The following is a 12,270-nucleotide window of genomic DNA, read 5'->3' as shown; positions in this document are numbered from 1 at the left end:
GAGACACATTGGAATAGAAATGGTCAAGATGTCAAGCAGGGGAAGGGACATTGAGAGGAAACTTCAAGTAAATAAATATCACCTGGGAGCATGAGCAGTAGTTTGCTGCGTTTTAAATTAAATTGATTGGAAATTATTTGGAAAGGCACGCACCAGTCAATATAAAGGTCCCACAGTTGACAGTGCATATCAGAACAAAAACCAAGCCATGAGGTCGAAGGAATTGTCCAAAGAGCTCAGAGATAGGATTGTGTCAAGGCACAGATCTGGGGAAGGGTACCAAAAAATGTCTGCATCATTGAACGTACCCAATAACACAGTGGCCTCCATCATTCTTAAATGGAAGAAGTTTGGAACCACCAAGACTCTTCATAGAGCTGTCTGCCTGGCCAAACTGAGCAATCGGGGGAGAAGGGAATTAGTCAGGGAGGTGACCAAAAACCCGATGGTCACTTTGACAGAGCTCCAGAATTCCTCTGTGGAGATGGGAGAACCTTCGAGAAAAACAACCATCTTTGCAGCACTCCACCAATCAGGACTTTATGGTATAGTGGCCAGATGGAAACCACTACTCAGTAAAAAGGCACATGACAGCCCGCTTCAAGTTTGCTAAAAGGAACCTAAAGGACTCTCAGAACATGAGAAACAAGGTTCTCTGGTCTGATCAAAACCAAAATTGAACTCATTGGCCTGAATGCTAAGCGAGGAAACCTGGCACCATCCCTACGGTAAAGCAGTGTGGTGGCAGCATCATGCTGTGGGGATGTTTTTCAGCAGCAAGGACTAGGAGACTAGTCAGGATGGAGGGAAAGATGAATGGATAAAAGTACAGAGAGATCCTTGATGAAAACCTGCTCCAGAGCACTAAGCACCTCAGACTGGGGCGAAGGTTCACCTTCAAAACAGGACAACAACCCCAAGCACACAGCCAATACAACGGCTTCGGGACTTGTCTCAATGTCCTTGAGTGGCCCAGAGGATCTGCAGAGAAGAATGGGAATAACTCCTCAAATACAGGTGTGCCAAGCTTGTAGCATCATACTCAAGAAGATTTGAGGCCGAATCGCTGCCAAAGGTGCTTCAACAAAGTACTGAGTAAAGGGTCTGAATACTTACAGAACCAATCAAAAGATGACAACTACCCATTCAAGGGTTTTTCTTTATTATTACTATTTTCTACATTGTAGAATAACAGTGAAGACATCAAAACTATGAAATAACACATATGGAATCATGTAGTAAAAAAAGTTATACAAATCAGAATATATTTTCAATTTGAGATTCTTTAAGATTCTACAAGTAACCACTCTTAGCCTTGACAGCTTTGCATTCTCTCAACCAGCTTCATGAGGTATTCACCTGGAAAACTTTTCCACAGTCTTGAAGGAGTTTCCACATATGCTTGTTGGCTGCTTTTCCTTCATTCTGCGGTCCAACTCATCCCAAACCATGTCAATTGGGTTGAGGTTGGGTGATTGTGGAGGCCAGGTCATCTGATGCAGCACTCCATCAATCTCCTTCTTGGAGAAATAGCCCTTACACAGCCTGGAGGTGTGTTTTGGGTCAATGTCCTGTTGAAAAACAAAATTATTGTCCCACTAAGTGCAAACCAGATGGGATGGCGGATCGCTGCAGAATGATGTGATATCCATGCTGGTTCAGTGTGCCTTGAATTCTAAATAAATCACAGTTTCACCTGCAAAGCACCCCACACATCCTCCTCCATGCTTCACAGTGGGAACCACACACGCAGAGATCATCCATTAACCTATACTGTGTCTCACAAAGACAAGTCGGTTGGAACCAAAAATCTCAAATTTGGACTCATCAGACCAAAAGGACAGATTTCCTCCGGTCTAATGTCCATTGCTCGTGTTTCTTGGCCCAAACAAGTCTCTTCCCTTTCCTTTCTTATTGGTGTCCTTTAGTAGTGGTTTCTTTGCAGCAATTCGACCATGAAGGCCAGATTCACGCTGTTCCCTCTGAACAGTTGATGTTGAGATGTGTCTGTTACTTGAACTCTATGAGGTAATTGGTAATTGCTGAGACTGGTAACTCTAATGAACTTATCCTCTGCAGCAGAGTTAACTCTGGGTCTTCCTTTCCTGTGGCGGTCCTCATGAGAGCCAGTTTCATCTTAGCACTTGAAGAAACTTCTTGAAATTACCTTCATGTATTAAAGTCACGGACTGTCATTTCTCTTTGCTTATTTCATCTGTTCTTGCAACAATATGGACTTGGTCTTTTACCAAATAGAGCTATCTTCTGTATACCACCCCTACCTTGTCACAACACAACTGATTGGCTCAAACGGATTAAGAAAATAAATTCCACAAATTAACTTTTAACAAGGCGCATCTGTTAATTGAGATGCATTCCAGGTGACTACCTCATGAAGCTGGTTGAGAGAATGCCAAGAGCGTGCAAAGTTGTTATCAAGGCCCTCTGGCTACTTTGAAGAATCTCAAATATAAAATATGTTTTGATTTGGTAACATTTTCTGGTTACTACATGTATGTTATTTCATAGTTTTGATGTCTTCACTATTATTCTACAATGTAAAAATTGGTCAAAAATAAAGAAACCCTGGAATGAGTAGATGTCCAAACTTTTGACTGGTACTGCATGTAAATGTGATATTTCAGGGTTTCAAAAAAAATAAAACCTGTTTTGGCTTTGTCATTATGGGGTATCATGTGTAGATTGATGAGGGGGAAAAAACAATTTAATCAATTTTAGAAGTCAAACTTAATAGAATGTGGAAAAAGTCAAGGGGTCTGAATACTTTCCGAATTCACTGTACATATACACTATCTTGGGTGAAAGCCTAAAGCCAATCTTTGACTTCTCTCTCCATCCTCATATTCTGCACCTCTGATTGGACACATGGACAGTTTAACTCAGTAAATGTGTGATTGTGTTAATACCGTATGTACCAGACATACAACCAGCAGCATACCACCCTACTGGCTTGCTTCTGAAGCTAAGCAGGGTTGGTCCTGGTCCTGGATGAGAGACCAGATGCTGCTGGAAGTGGTGTTGGAGGGTAGGAGGAGGCACCCTTTCCTCTGTTCAAAAACAAAATCCAATGTCCCAGGGCAGTGACTGGGGACATTGCCCTGTGTCGTCTTTCGGATGGGACATTAAACGGGTGTCCTGACCTTCTGTGGTCACTAAAGATCCCATGGCACTTATTGTCAGGGTGTTAACCCCGGTATCCTGGCTAATTTTCAAAATCTGGCCCATAATACCATCATGGCCACCTAATCATCCCCAGCTTACAATTGGCTCATTCATCCCCTCTCCCCTGTAACTATTCCCCACGCCATTGCTGTAAATGAGAATGTTTTCAGTCAACTTATCTGGTGGTTGTGTTCATACCGTATGTACCAGACATAGTGTTCACCGGAAGTGCTACCTTGTCACAGACATGCTATTTTCGACTCTCTCTACCGCACCTGCTGTCTCTAACTCTGAATGCTCGGCTATGAAAAGCCTTCTGACATTTACTCCTGAGATGCACCCTCTTCAACCACTGTGATTATAATTATTTGACCCTGCTGGTCATCTTTGTACGTTTGAACATCTTGGCCATGTTCTTTTATAATCTCCAAACGGTACAGCCAGAAGAGGACTGACTACCCCTCAGAGCCTGGTTCCCCTCAAGGTTTCTGCCTTTCTAGTGAGTTTTTACTAGCCACCGTACTTCTACACCTGCATTGCTTGCTGTTTGGGGTTTTAGGGTGGGTTTATGTATAGCACTTTGTGACATTGGCTGATGTAAAAATGGCTTTATAAATACATTTGATTGATTGTGGAATCCGAGGTGTAATCTGTTAATGAGAGAACCTTGCCATCTTTCAAAGCACTGGTCAGTGAGAAATGTGATAGTAAGTACCAAGACCACAGCTTACTAGATAACCTCCTTGCTACTGGTGAAGTAGATCAGAGACGGGCAAAAAAAAATTGTGGGGGAAACAAAAAGAATCTGAACTCATCACGAAGGGCCACTATGACTCGCGAGTCTGCAAACCCACATCCATACAGCGCTGGCCGGCACTAGCCTTTTGGGCCCCCCTGACATGAGAAACTGCTGATGCACAACCAAATTTCCAAGTTGCACACTGTGTATTCTACCTTTCAACAGTAAATTGAGACACCGATTGAGTTCCTGCCAAAAAAACAAGACCCGCTTGCCACCAGTAGCCCTGCCCATCTATGATGCAGATTACACTTTAAAATATTTTTTTTAACCTTTATTTAACTAGGCAAGTCAGTTAAGAACAAATTCTTATTTACAATGATGGCCTACCAAAAGGCTGGGAGATGGGATAATAAAAAAATAAAAAATTACGACAAGAGACACCACAACAAGAGAGACCTAAGACAACATAGAAAGGCAGCAACACATGACAACATGGTACCAGCACAAAAGATGGTACAAACATTATTGACACAGACAACAGCACAAAGGCAGGAAAATGGAGACAACAATACATCACGCGAAGCAGCCACAACTGTCACTAAGAGTGTCCATGATTGAGTCTTTGAATGAAGAGATGGAGATAAAACGGTCCAGTTTGAGTGTTTTTTTTGCAGTTCGTTCCAGTCGCAAGCTGCAGCGAACTGAAAAGAGGAGAGACCCAGGGATGTGTGTGCGTTGAGGACCTTTAACCAAAAGTGAACGGCAGAACAGGTGTTGTATGTGGACAATGAGGACTGGAGTAGGTATCTCAGAGGGAGAGGAGGAAGCGGACAGAAGAGGAGAAGGAGGGTGATGAACTTACAGAAGGCCGGAAGTGTTCTTCAGCTCAGCGATACTCTTCTCTGGAACTTTCCCTCCTCCAAACAACTTCTTAGTGACTGAGAACAGAGAGCGACTCAAGCCTTTCCTGGAGACCAGCTACAGGCGGAGGGGAAGGAGGGAGAGAGAGGGAATGAGATTAGATCATTAGAATGCCTAAGGCCATATAATAGATTGTGTCCATCTATCTATCATGAAATCAGTCCTTCCAGGATTTCACTGCTATTTTTGTTTCAATACACCCTGACCGATTAATCAATACACCAACTGACAGGAAGTACATATGCTTAGATATGGCAGTAGTCAGTCGACAGTTACCAAAAATATGACAATACAAGACAACACAGTGGTAAACCGTGGTAGCTGAGAGGTCTCATGGTCATCTTGTGTGTGTGTGTGTCTACCTGGTCATTGAGCTGTCTGATGTTCTTCTCTATATGAGGTAGTAGTCCCCTGAATGTAAATTCCTGGATGAATAGTCTTAGGCGGTTGTGGTCGTTCAGCGTAAGACATGTTCCATGGCTGGTGCCCGCCGCCACTCCTGTGTAAACTGTCGTAGTCTTGGTTTCCGCGGCGATGGCCCTGAGGGAGTCCAGGCTACCGGGCATGTCAATGGCAGTCTCCAGCTGGAGAGGGTGGGTGTTGTCCAGACTGTTTACAGAGACTCCGTCTGATAAACAAAACATTATCAACAACACAATGTCAACAATGTAAAGGTGTGTCCCCAGACTGTTGGGAGATTCCATCTGGATAAAGAAAGTATTGTCAAGAACCTAGGCACACTTCAAATGAGGTGTGTCCAGACTTCATGGAAACTACATCTGAATAAACAATACATTGTCAACCCAGGCATGATTCAGATGGATTAGTAATGAGCATATAGTTTCTCCATCTGGGTTAAATAATTAAACTCAACTACAGCAGTGTCTTTCTTGATCCTTCATCAAGCTTTCATTAAGGGGGCCTGGCGCTGAAAGGGATGCACAACGGAGGTGGGGAAGAAGTGTGTGTGTGTGTGTGTGTGTGTGTGTGTGTGTGTGTGTGTGTGTGTATGTATGTATGTATGTATGTATGTATATATGTATGTATATATATATATATACACATACATACACACACAGCTCAAAAAAATAAAGGGAACACTTAAACAACACAATGTAACTTCAAGTCAATCACACTTCTGTGTGATCAAACTGTCCACTTAGGAAGCAACACTGATTGACAATAAATGTTGCATGCTGTTGTGCAAATGGAATAGACAACAGGTGGAAAATATAGGCAATTAGCAAGACACACCCAATAAAGGAGTGGTTCTGCAGGTGGTGACCACATGCTGGCGGTGCATTCACTCGTGGTAGCATGAGACGGAGTCTTACAACCCACACAAGTAGCTCAGGTAGTGGAGGTCATCCAGGATGGCACATCCAGGCGAGCTGTGGCAAGAAGGTTTACTGTGTCTGTCAGCGTAGTGTCCAGAGCATAGAGGTGCTACCAGGAGACAGGCCAGTACATCAGGAGACGTGGAGGAGGCCGTAGGAGGGCAACAACCCAGCAGCAGGACCACTACCTCTGCCTTTGTACAAGGAGGAGCAGGAGGAGCACTGCCAGAGCCCTGCAAAATGACCTCCAGCAGGCCACAAATGTGCATGTGTCTGCTCAAACGGTCAGAAACAGACTCCATGAGGGTGGTATGAGGACCCGACGTCCACAGGTGGGGGTTGTGCTTACAGCCCAGCACCGTGCAGTACGTTTGGCATTTGCCAGAGAACACCAAGATTGGCAAATTCGCCACTGGCGCCCTGTGCTCTTCACAGATGAAAGCAGGTTCACACTGAGCACGTGACAGAGTCTGGAGACGCCGTGGAGAACGTTCTGCTGCCTGCAACATCCTCCAGCATGACCGGTGGGTCAGTCATGGTGTGGGGTGGCATTTATTTGGGGGGGGGGGGGGGGGGGGGTCGCACAGCCCTCCATGTGCTCGCCAGAGGTAGCCTGACTGACATTAGGTACCGAGATGAGATCCTCAGACCCCTTGTGAGACCATATGCTAGTGCGGTTGGCCCTGGGTTCCTCTTAATGCAAGACAATGCTAGACCTCATGTGGCTGGAGTGTGTCAGCAGTTCCTGCAAGAGGAAGGCATTGATGCTATGGACTGGCCCGCCCGTTCCCCAGACCTGAATCCAATTGAGCACATCATGTCTCGCTCCATCCACCAACGCCACGTTGCCCCACAGACTGTCCAGGAGTTGGCGGATGCTTTAGTCCAGGTCTGGGAGGAGATCCCTAAAGAGACCATCCGCCACCTCATCAGGAGCATGCCCAGGCGTTGTAGGGAGGTCACACAGGCACTACCAAGCCTCATTTTGACTTCTTGGATCAGCCTGTAGTGTGGTTTTCCACTTTAATTTTGTGTGTCACTCCAAATCCAGACCTCCATGGGTTGATAAATTTGATTTCCATTGATAATTTTTGGGTGATTTTGTTATCAGCACATTCAACTATGTAAAGAAAAAAGTATAAGAATATTTCATTCATTCAGATCTAGGATGTGTTATTTTAGTGTTCCCTTAATTTTTTTGAGCAGTATATATACACACACGGAGGTGTGTGTGTGTGTATGTATATAGTGGGGAGAACAAGTATTTGATACACTGCCGATTTTGCAGGTTTTCCTACTTACAAAGCATGTAGAGGTATGTAATTATTATCATAGGTACACTTCAACTGTGAGAGACGGAATCTAAAACAAAAATCCAGAAAATCACATTGTATGATTTTAATTAATCAATTAATTTGCATTTTATTGCATGATGTAAGTATTTGATCACCTACCAACCAGTAAGAATTCCGGCTCTCACAGACCTGTTAGTTTTTCTTTAAGAAGCCCTCCTGTTTTCCACTCATTACCTGTATTAACTGCACCTGTTTGAACTCGTTACCTGTATAAAAGACACCTGTCCACACACTCAATCAAACAGACGCCAACCTCTCCACAATGGCCAAGACCAGAGAACTGTGTAAGGACATCAGGAATAAAATTGTAGACCTGCACAAGGCTGGGATGGGCTACAGGACAATAGGCAAGCAGCGTGGTGAGAAGGCAACAACTGTTGGCGCAATTATTAGAAAATGGAAGAAGTTCAAGATGACGGTCAATCACCCTCGGTCTGGGGCTCTATGCAAGATCTCACCTCGTGGGGCATCAATGATCATGAGAAAGGTGAGGGATCAGCCCGGAACTACACAGCAGGACCTGGTCAATGACCTGAAGAGAGCTGGGACCACAGTCTCAAAGAAAACCATTAGTAACACACTACGCCGTCATGGATTAAAATCCTGCAGCGCACGCAAGGTCCCCCTGCTCAAGCCAGCGCATATCCAGGCCCGTCAGAAGTTTGCCAATGACCATCGATGATCCAGAGGAGGAATGGGAGGAGGTCATGTGGTCTGATGAGACAAAAATAGAGCTTTTTGGTCTAAACTCCACTCGCTGTGTTTGGAGGAAGAAGAAGGATGAGTACAATCCCAAGAACACCATCCCAACCGTGAAGCATAGAGGTAGAAACATCATTCTTTGGGGATGCTTTTCTGCAAAGGGGACAGGACAACTACACCGTATTCAGGGGAGGATGGATGGGGCCATGTATCGCGAGATCTTGGCCAACAACCTCCTTCCTTCAGTAAGAGCATTGAAGATGGGTCGTGGCTGGATCTTCCAGCATGACAATGACACACACAGCCAGGGCAACTAAGGAGTGGCTCCGTAAGAAGCATCTCAAGGTCCTGGAGTAGCCTAGCCAGTCTCCAGACCTGAACCCAATAGAAAATCTTTGGAGGGAGCTGAAAGTCTATATTGCCCAGCGACAGCCCCAAAACCTGAAGGATCTGGAGAAGGTCTGTATGAAGGAGTGGGACAAAATCCCCGCTGCAGTGTGGGCAAACCTGGTCAAGAACTACAGGAAACGTATGATCTCTAATTGCAAACAAAGGTTTCTGTACCAAATATTAAGTTCTGCTTTTCTGATGTATCAAATACTTGTCATGCAATAAAATGCAAATTAATGACTTAATCATACAATGTGATTTTCGTTTTAGATTCCATCTCTCACAGTTGACGTGTACCTATGATAAAAATTACAGACCTCTACATGCTTTGTAAGTAGGAAAACCTGCAAAATCGGCAGTGTATCAAATACTTGTTCTCCCCACTGCGTGTGTGTGATATATATATAGACACACACACACACCTGTGTGTTCTGCTCTGTACTTTGCCTGGGTCTGCCGGGAATCACGATCCATCATTGCCAAGTAGAGTAACACCAATCTAATTTCCCTCTCTTTAACCCGCAGACTTCTCGGCTTAAACTCAATAAGATATTTCAGGAAACGTTGAACATCGGCACGGGACATTTTTAATGTGGATGGGACTATACCAGTCTTCAACTTGGCTACACCACCCAGAAACACGTTTGTAAGTATCCAGGGAACACAGTCCTTCATCGGCCTTGCCCTCTGACATACCTCGGAGGAATCCCCTTACTAGGGAAACACTACTGCCAGTGTTATCAATTCGTTTCAATTAAGGGTTTTTACCCAGATAAAAGTGCTCATATTCAGTCAAAATTGCATTCCCCTCACCCTCAATGCTGGATGACTCAGCAAATTCATCCCTCTCGCAGTTTGTTGAAGTCTCCCCGACGTAGACTTGCTCCATCGGTTCCAAACGTGGTTCACTGGGCTGCCCTGATGTCTTGCGGTAGAATCCTGGCTAGATTTATCCCATTCGATAGTCCCAAACTAATGGGCATGGGCAGACATGAAATGTTTGTCTATCCGCACGATATTCTGCTTGGAACAGAGCCCACCACGTTTTTTCCTGTTATTCATAGCTTCTTTTTCCTGCCTTCCCGCACTTCCCTTTGTTTACTCCAACGGCCGCCAACGAAGTAACCCTAACTAGGCAAGTCAGTTAAGAACAAATTCTTATTTACAAAGACCGCCTAGGAACAGTGGGTTAACTGCCTTGTTAAGGGGCAAAACAACATATTTTTACCTTGTCCGCTCTGAGATTCGATCTTTTAAGCTTTCGGTTACTTGTCCGACGCTCTATCCACAAGGCTAACTGCCGCCCCAGGAGTGACTAATGATATGAAATCTTCAGCTCGAGTATTTCTATGTGGCTACGCTCACCATTCTCTGCTGAGTCATGTCCGTCCATCTCTGGTGCTCCGTCCATCTCGGGTGCTCCTCCTATGTTGTTCTCTACAGCCGTGTTGTTCACCACTACAGGGGTTGGGGCTGGCTCCTCAGACTGATCCTAGAACAGCCAGGAGCAAACATGACAATATATGGGTCATGATGAATAGGCACGAAACTGAAGATAGTAGAGCCTGACCGATATGGGATTTTTAGATCCAATACTGATACCGATGTTAGGGAGGCAATAGTCAACGATTAACGAGATTTCTGCCAAAATACAGTACCAGTCAAAAGTTGACACCTTCTCATTCCAGGGTTAATCTTTATTTTTTCTATTTTCTACATTGTAGAATAATAGTGAAGACATCAAAATGATGAAATAACAAATGGAATCATGTAGTAACCCTCCCCCCCAAAAATAGTTAAATCAAAACATATTTTATATTAGAGATTCTTCAAAGTAGCCACCCTTTGCCTTGACAGCATTGTACACTCTTGGCATTCTCTCAACCAACTTCATTAGGTAGTCACCTGAATGCAATTCAATTAACAGGTGTGCCTTGTTAAGTTCATTTGTGGAGTTTCTTTCCATGGTAAACAGAAGATAAAACTATTTGGTAAAAGACCAAGTCCATATTACGGCAAAAATAGCTCAAATATGCCAAGTTTTCCGGATTGATTGATCTTCAAGAACTTTGAAAGTCTCTTAAAGCGCTGTCGCAAAAACAATCAAGCGCTATGGTGAAAATGGCTCTCATGAGGACCGCCACAGGAAAGAAAGACAGAGTAACCTCTGGAGAGGATAAGTTCAGAGTCACCAGCCAAAGAAAATGCAGCCCAAATAAATGCTTCAGAGAGTTCAAGTAACAGACACATCAACATCAACTGTTCAGAGGAGAATGCATGAATCAGGCCTTCATGGTCAAAATGCTGCAAAGACACCACTACTAAAGGACATCTATAAGAAGAAGAAACTTGTTTGGGACAAGAAACACGAGCAATGGACATTAGACCGGTGGAAATCTGTCCTTTGGTATGATGAGTTCAAATTAGAAATGTTTAGTTCCCACCGCAGTGCATTGTGAGATACAGAGTAGCTGAATGGATGATCTCATGTGTGGTTCCTTCCGTGAAGCAAGGAGGTGGTGTGATTGTGAATTGCTGGTAATAGTGTCAGTGATTTATTTATAATTCAAGGAAGACTTAACCAGCATTGCTACCACACCAGCGTTACACCATCCTATCATTTGTTTTTCAACAGGAAAAATTACATAACATACACCTCCAGGCTGTGTAAGGGCTATTTGACAAAGGAGAGTGATGGAGCGCTGCATCAGATGACCTGGCTTCCACAATCACCGGACATCAACCCAATATCGATGGTTTGGGATGAGTTGGAGCGCAGAGTGAAGGAAAAGCAGCCAAAAAGTGCTCAGCAGATGTGGGAACTCCTTCAAGATTGTTGGAAAAGCATTCCTGGTGAAGCTGGTAGAGAATGTCAAGAGTGTGCAAAGCTGTCATCAAGGCAAAGGGTGGCACTTTTTTTTTTTTTTTTACACTTTTTTGGTTACTACATGATTTCATGTGTGTTATTTCATAGTTTTGATGTCTTCAATATTATTCTACAATGTAGAAAAATAAAGAAAAACCCTGCAATGAGTCAGAGTCCACACTTTTGACTGGTACTGTATGTCTTTATTTTTGGTGTAATGGAAAAAAAGGCCTTATCACAAATTGTGGTCCAATTGATTAACAGAAAATATAATTTCGTAACTAAATATTAAAATGAACATTATTTAAGAATAATTTTCTCAATGCACTGTATATCCTCTATAAATATAAAACACTTGGTCAGTTTACCTTCTTAGGTAAAACTTAAAGATTTGTATATCTATGGCACTGGATAAAAATGCGTAAGTGTTTGTACTGAAGCACCACAAGTATCCTAATACACGAGGGCTGAATGAATTGAACTTTGTTACAAAGTAAACCTTAAACTAAACTGTTCAATAAGAATGCATTGAAACCCAATAAGATGCTATTCATGATATCACCACCAGATGTTAGAATCAGCATTTGTATCGAGTAGATTCACTACAGTGCTTTACAACAAGGTCATGTAAAGAGCTATTCATGGCAAACTCACAATGAGAGCTTGTTACGACAAGCATACACTAGGAGTTCATTACAAAACTGTTTTCTTACTGAAACCATGAAGTAAATTACAGTTATTCCATATAAACTATACTGGCTATATATTTCAACT

At 43.4% G+C, this 12,270-nt stretch overlaps 1 protein-coding gene across 4 annotated transcripts in view; it reads right to left on the bottom strand.

Moving 5' to 3' along the window:
• trappc8 (trafficking protein particle complex subunit 8) overlaps positions 1-12,270 on the bottom strand; it is a 78,248-nt gene that overhangs the window by 45,564 nt on the left and 20,414 nt on the right. For all 4 annotated transcript variants that reach the window (XM_020499423.2, XM_031785726.1, XM_020499425.2 and 1 more), the window contains 3 exons: positions 9,996-10,122; positions 5,209-5,474; positions 4,788-4,903 (listed from right to left, as the gene is read on the bottom strand). In XM_020499423.2, the coding sequence (XP_020355012.1) occupies positions 4,788-4,903; positions 5,209-5,474; positions 9,996-10,122 (509 nt within the window). The remainder of the gene's footprint in view (positions 1-4,787; positions 4,904-5,208; positions 5,475-9,995; positions 10,123-12,270) is intronic.

This window comes from Oncorhynchus kisutch, linkage group LG13 (genome assembly GCF_002021735.2).
Source record: "Oncorhynchus kisutch isolate 150728-3 linkage group LG13, Okis_V2, whole genome shotgun sequence".
Lineage (NCBI taxonomy): Eukaryota > Metazoa > Chordata > Actinopteri > Salmoniformes > Salmonidae > Oncorhynchus > Oncorhynchus kisutch.
The sequence above is the reverse complement of the archived record's forward strand: the minus strand, read 5'-3'. Positions and strand labels throughout refer to the sequence as shown.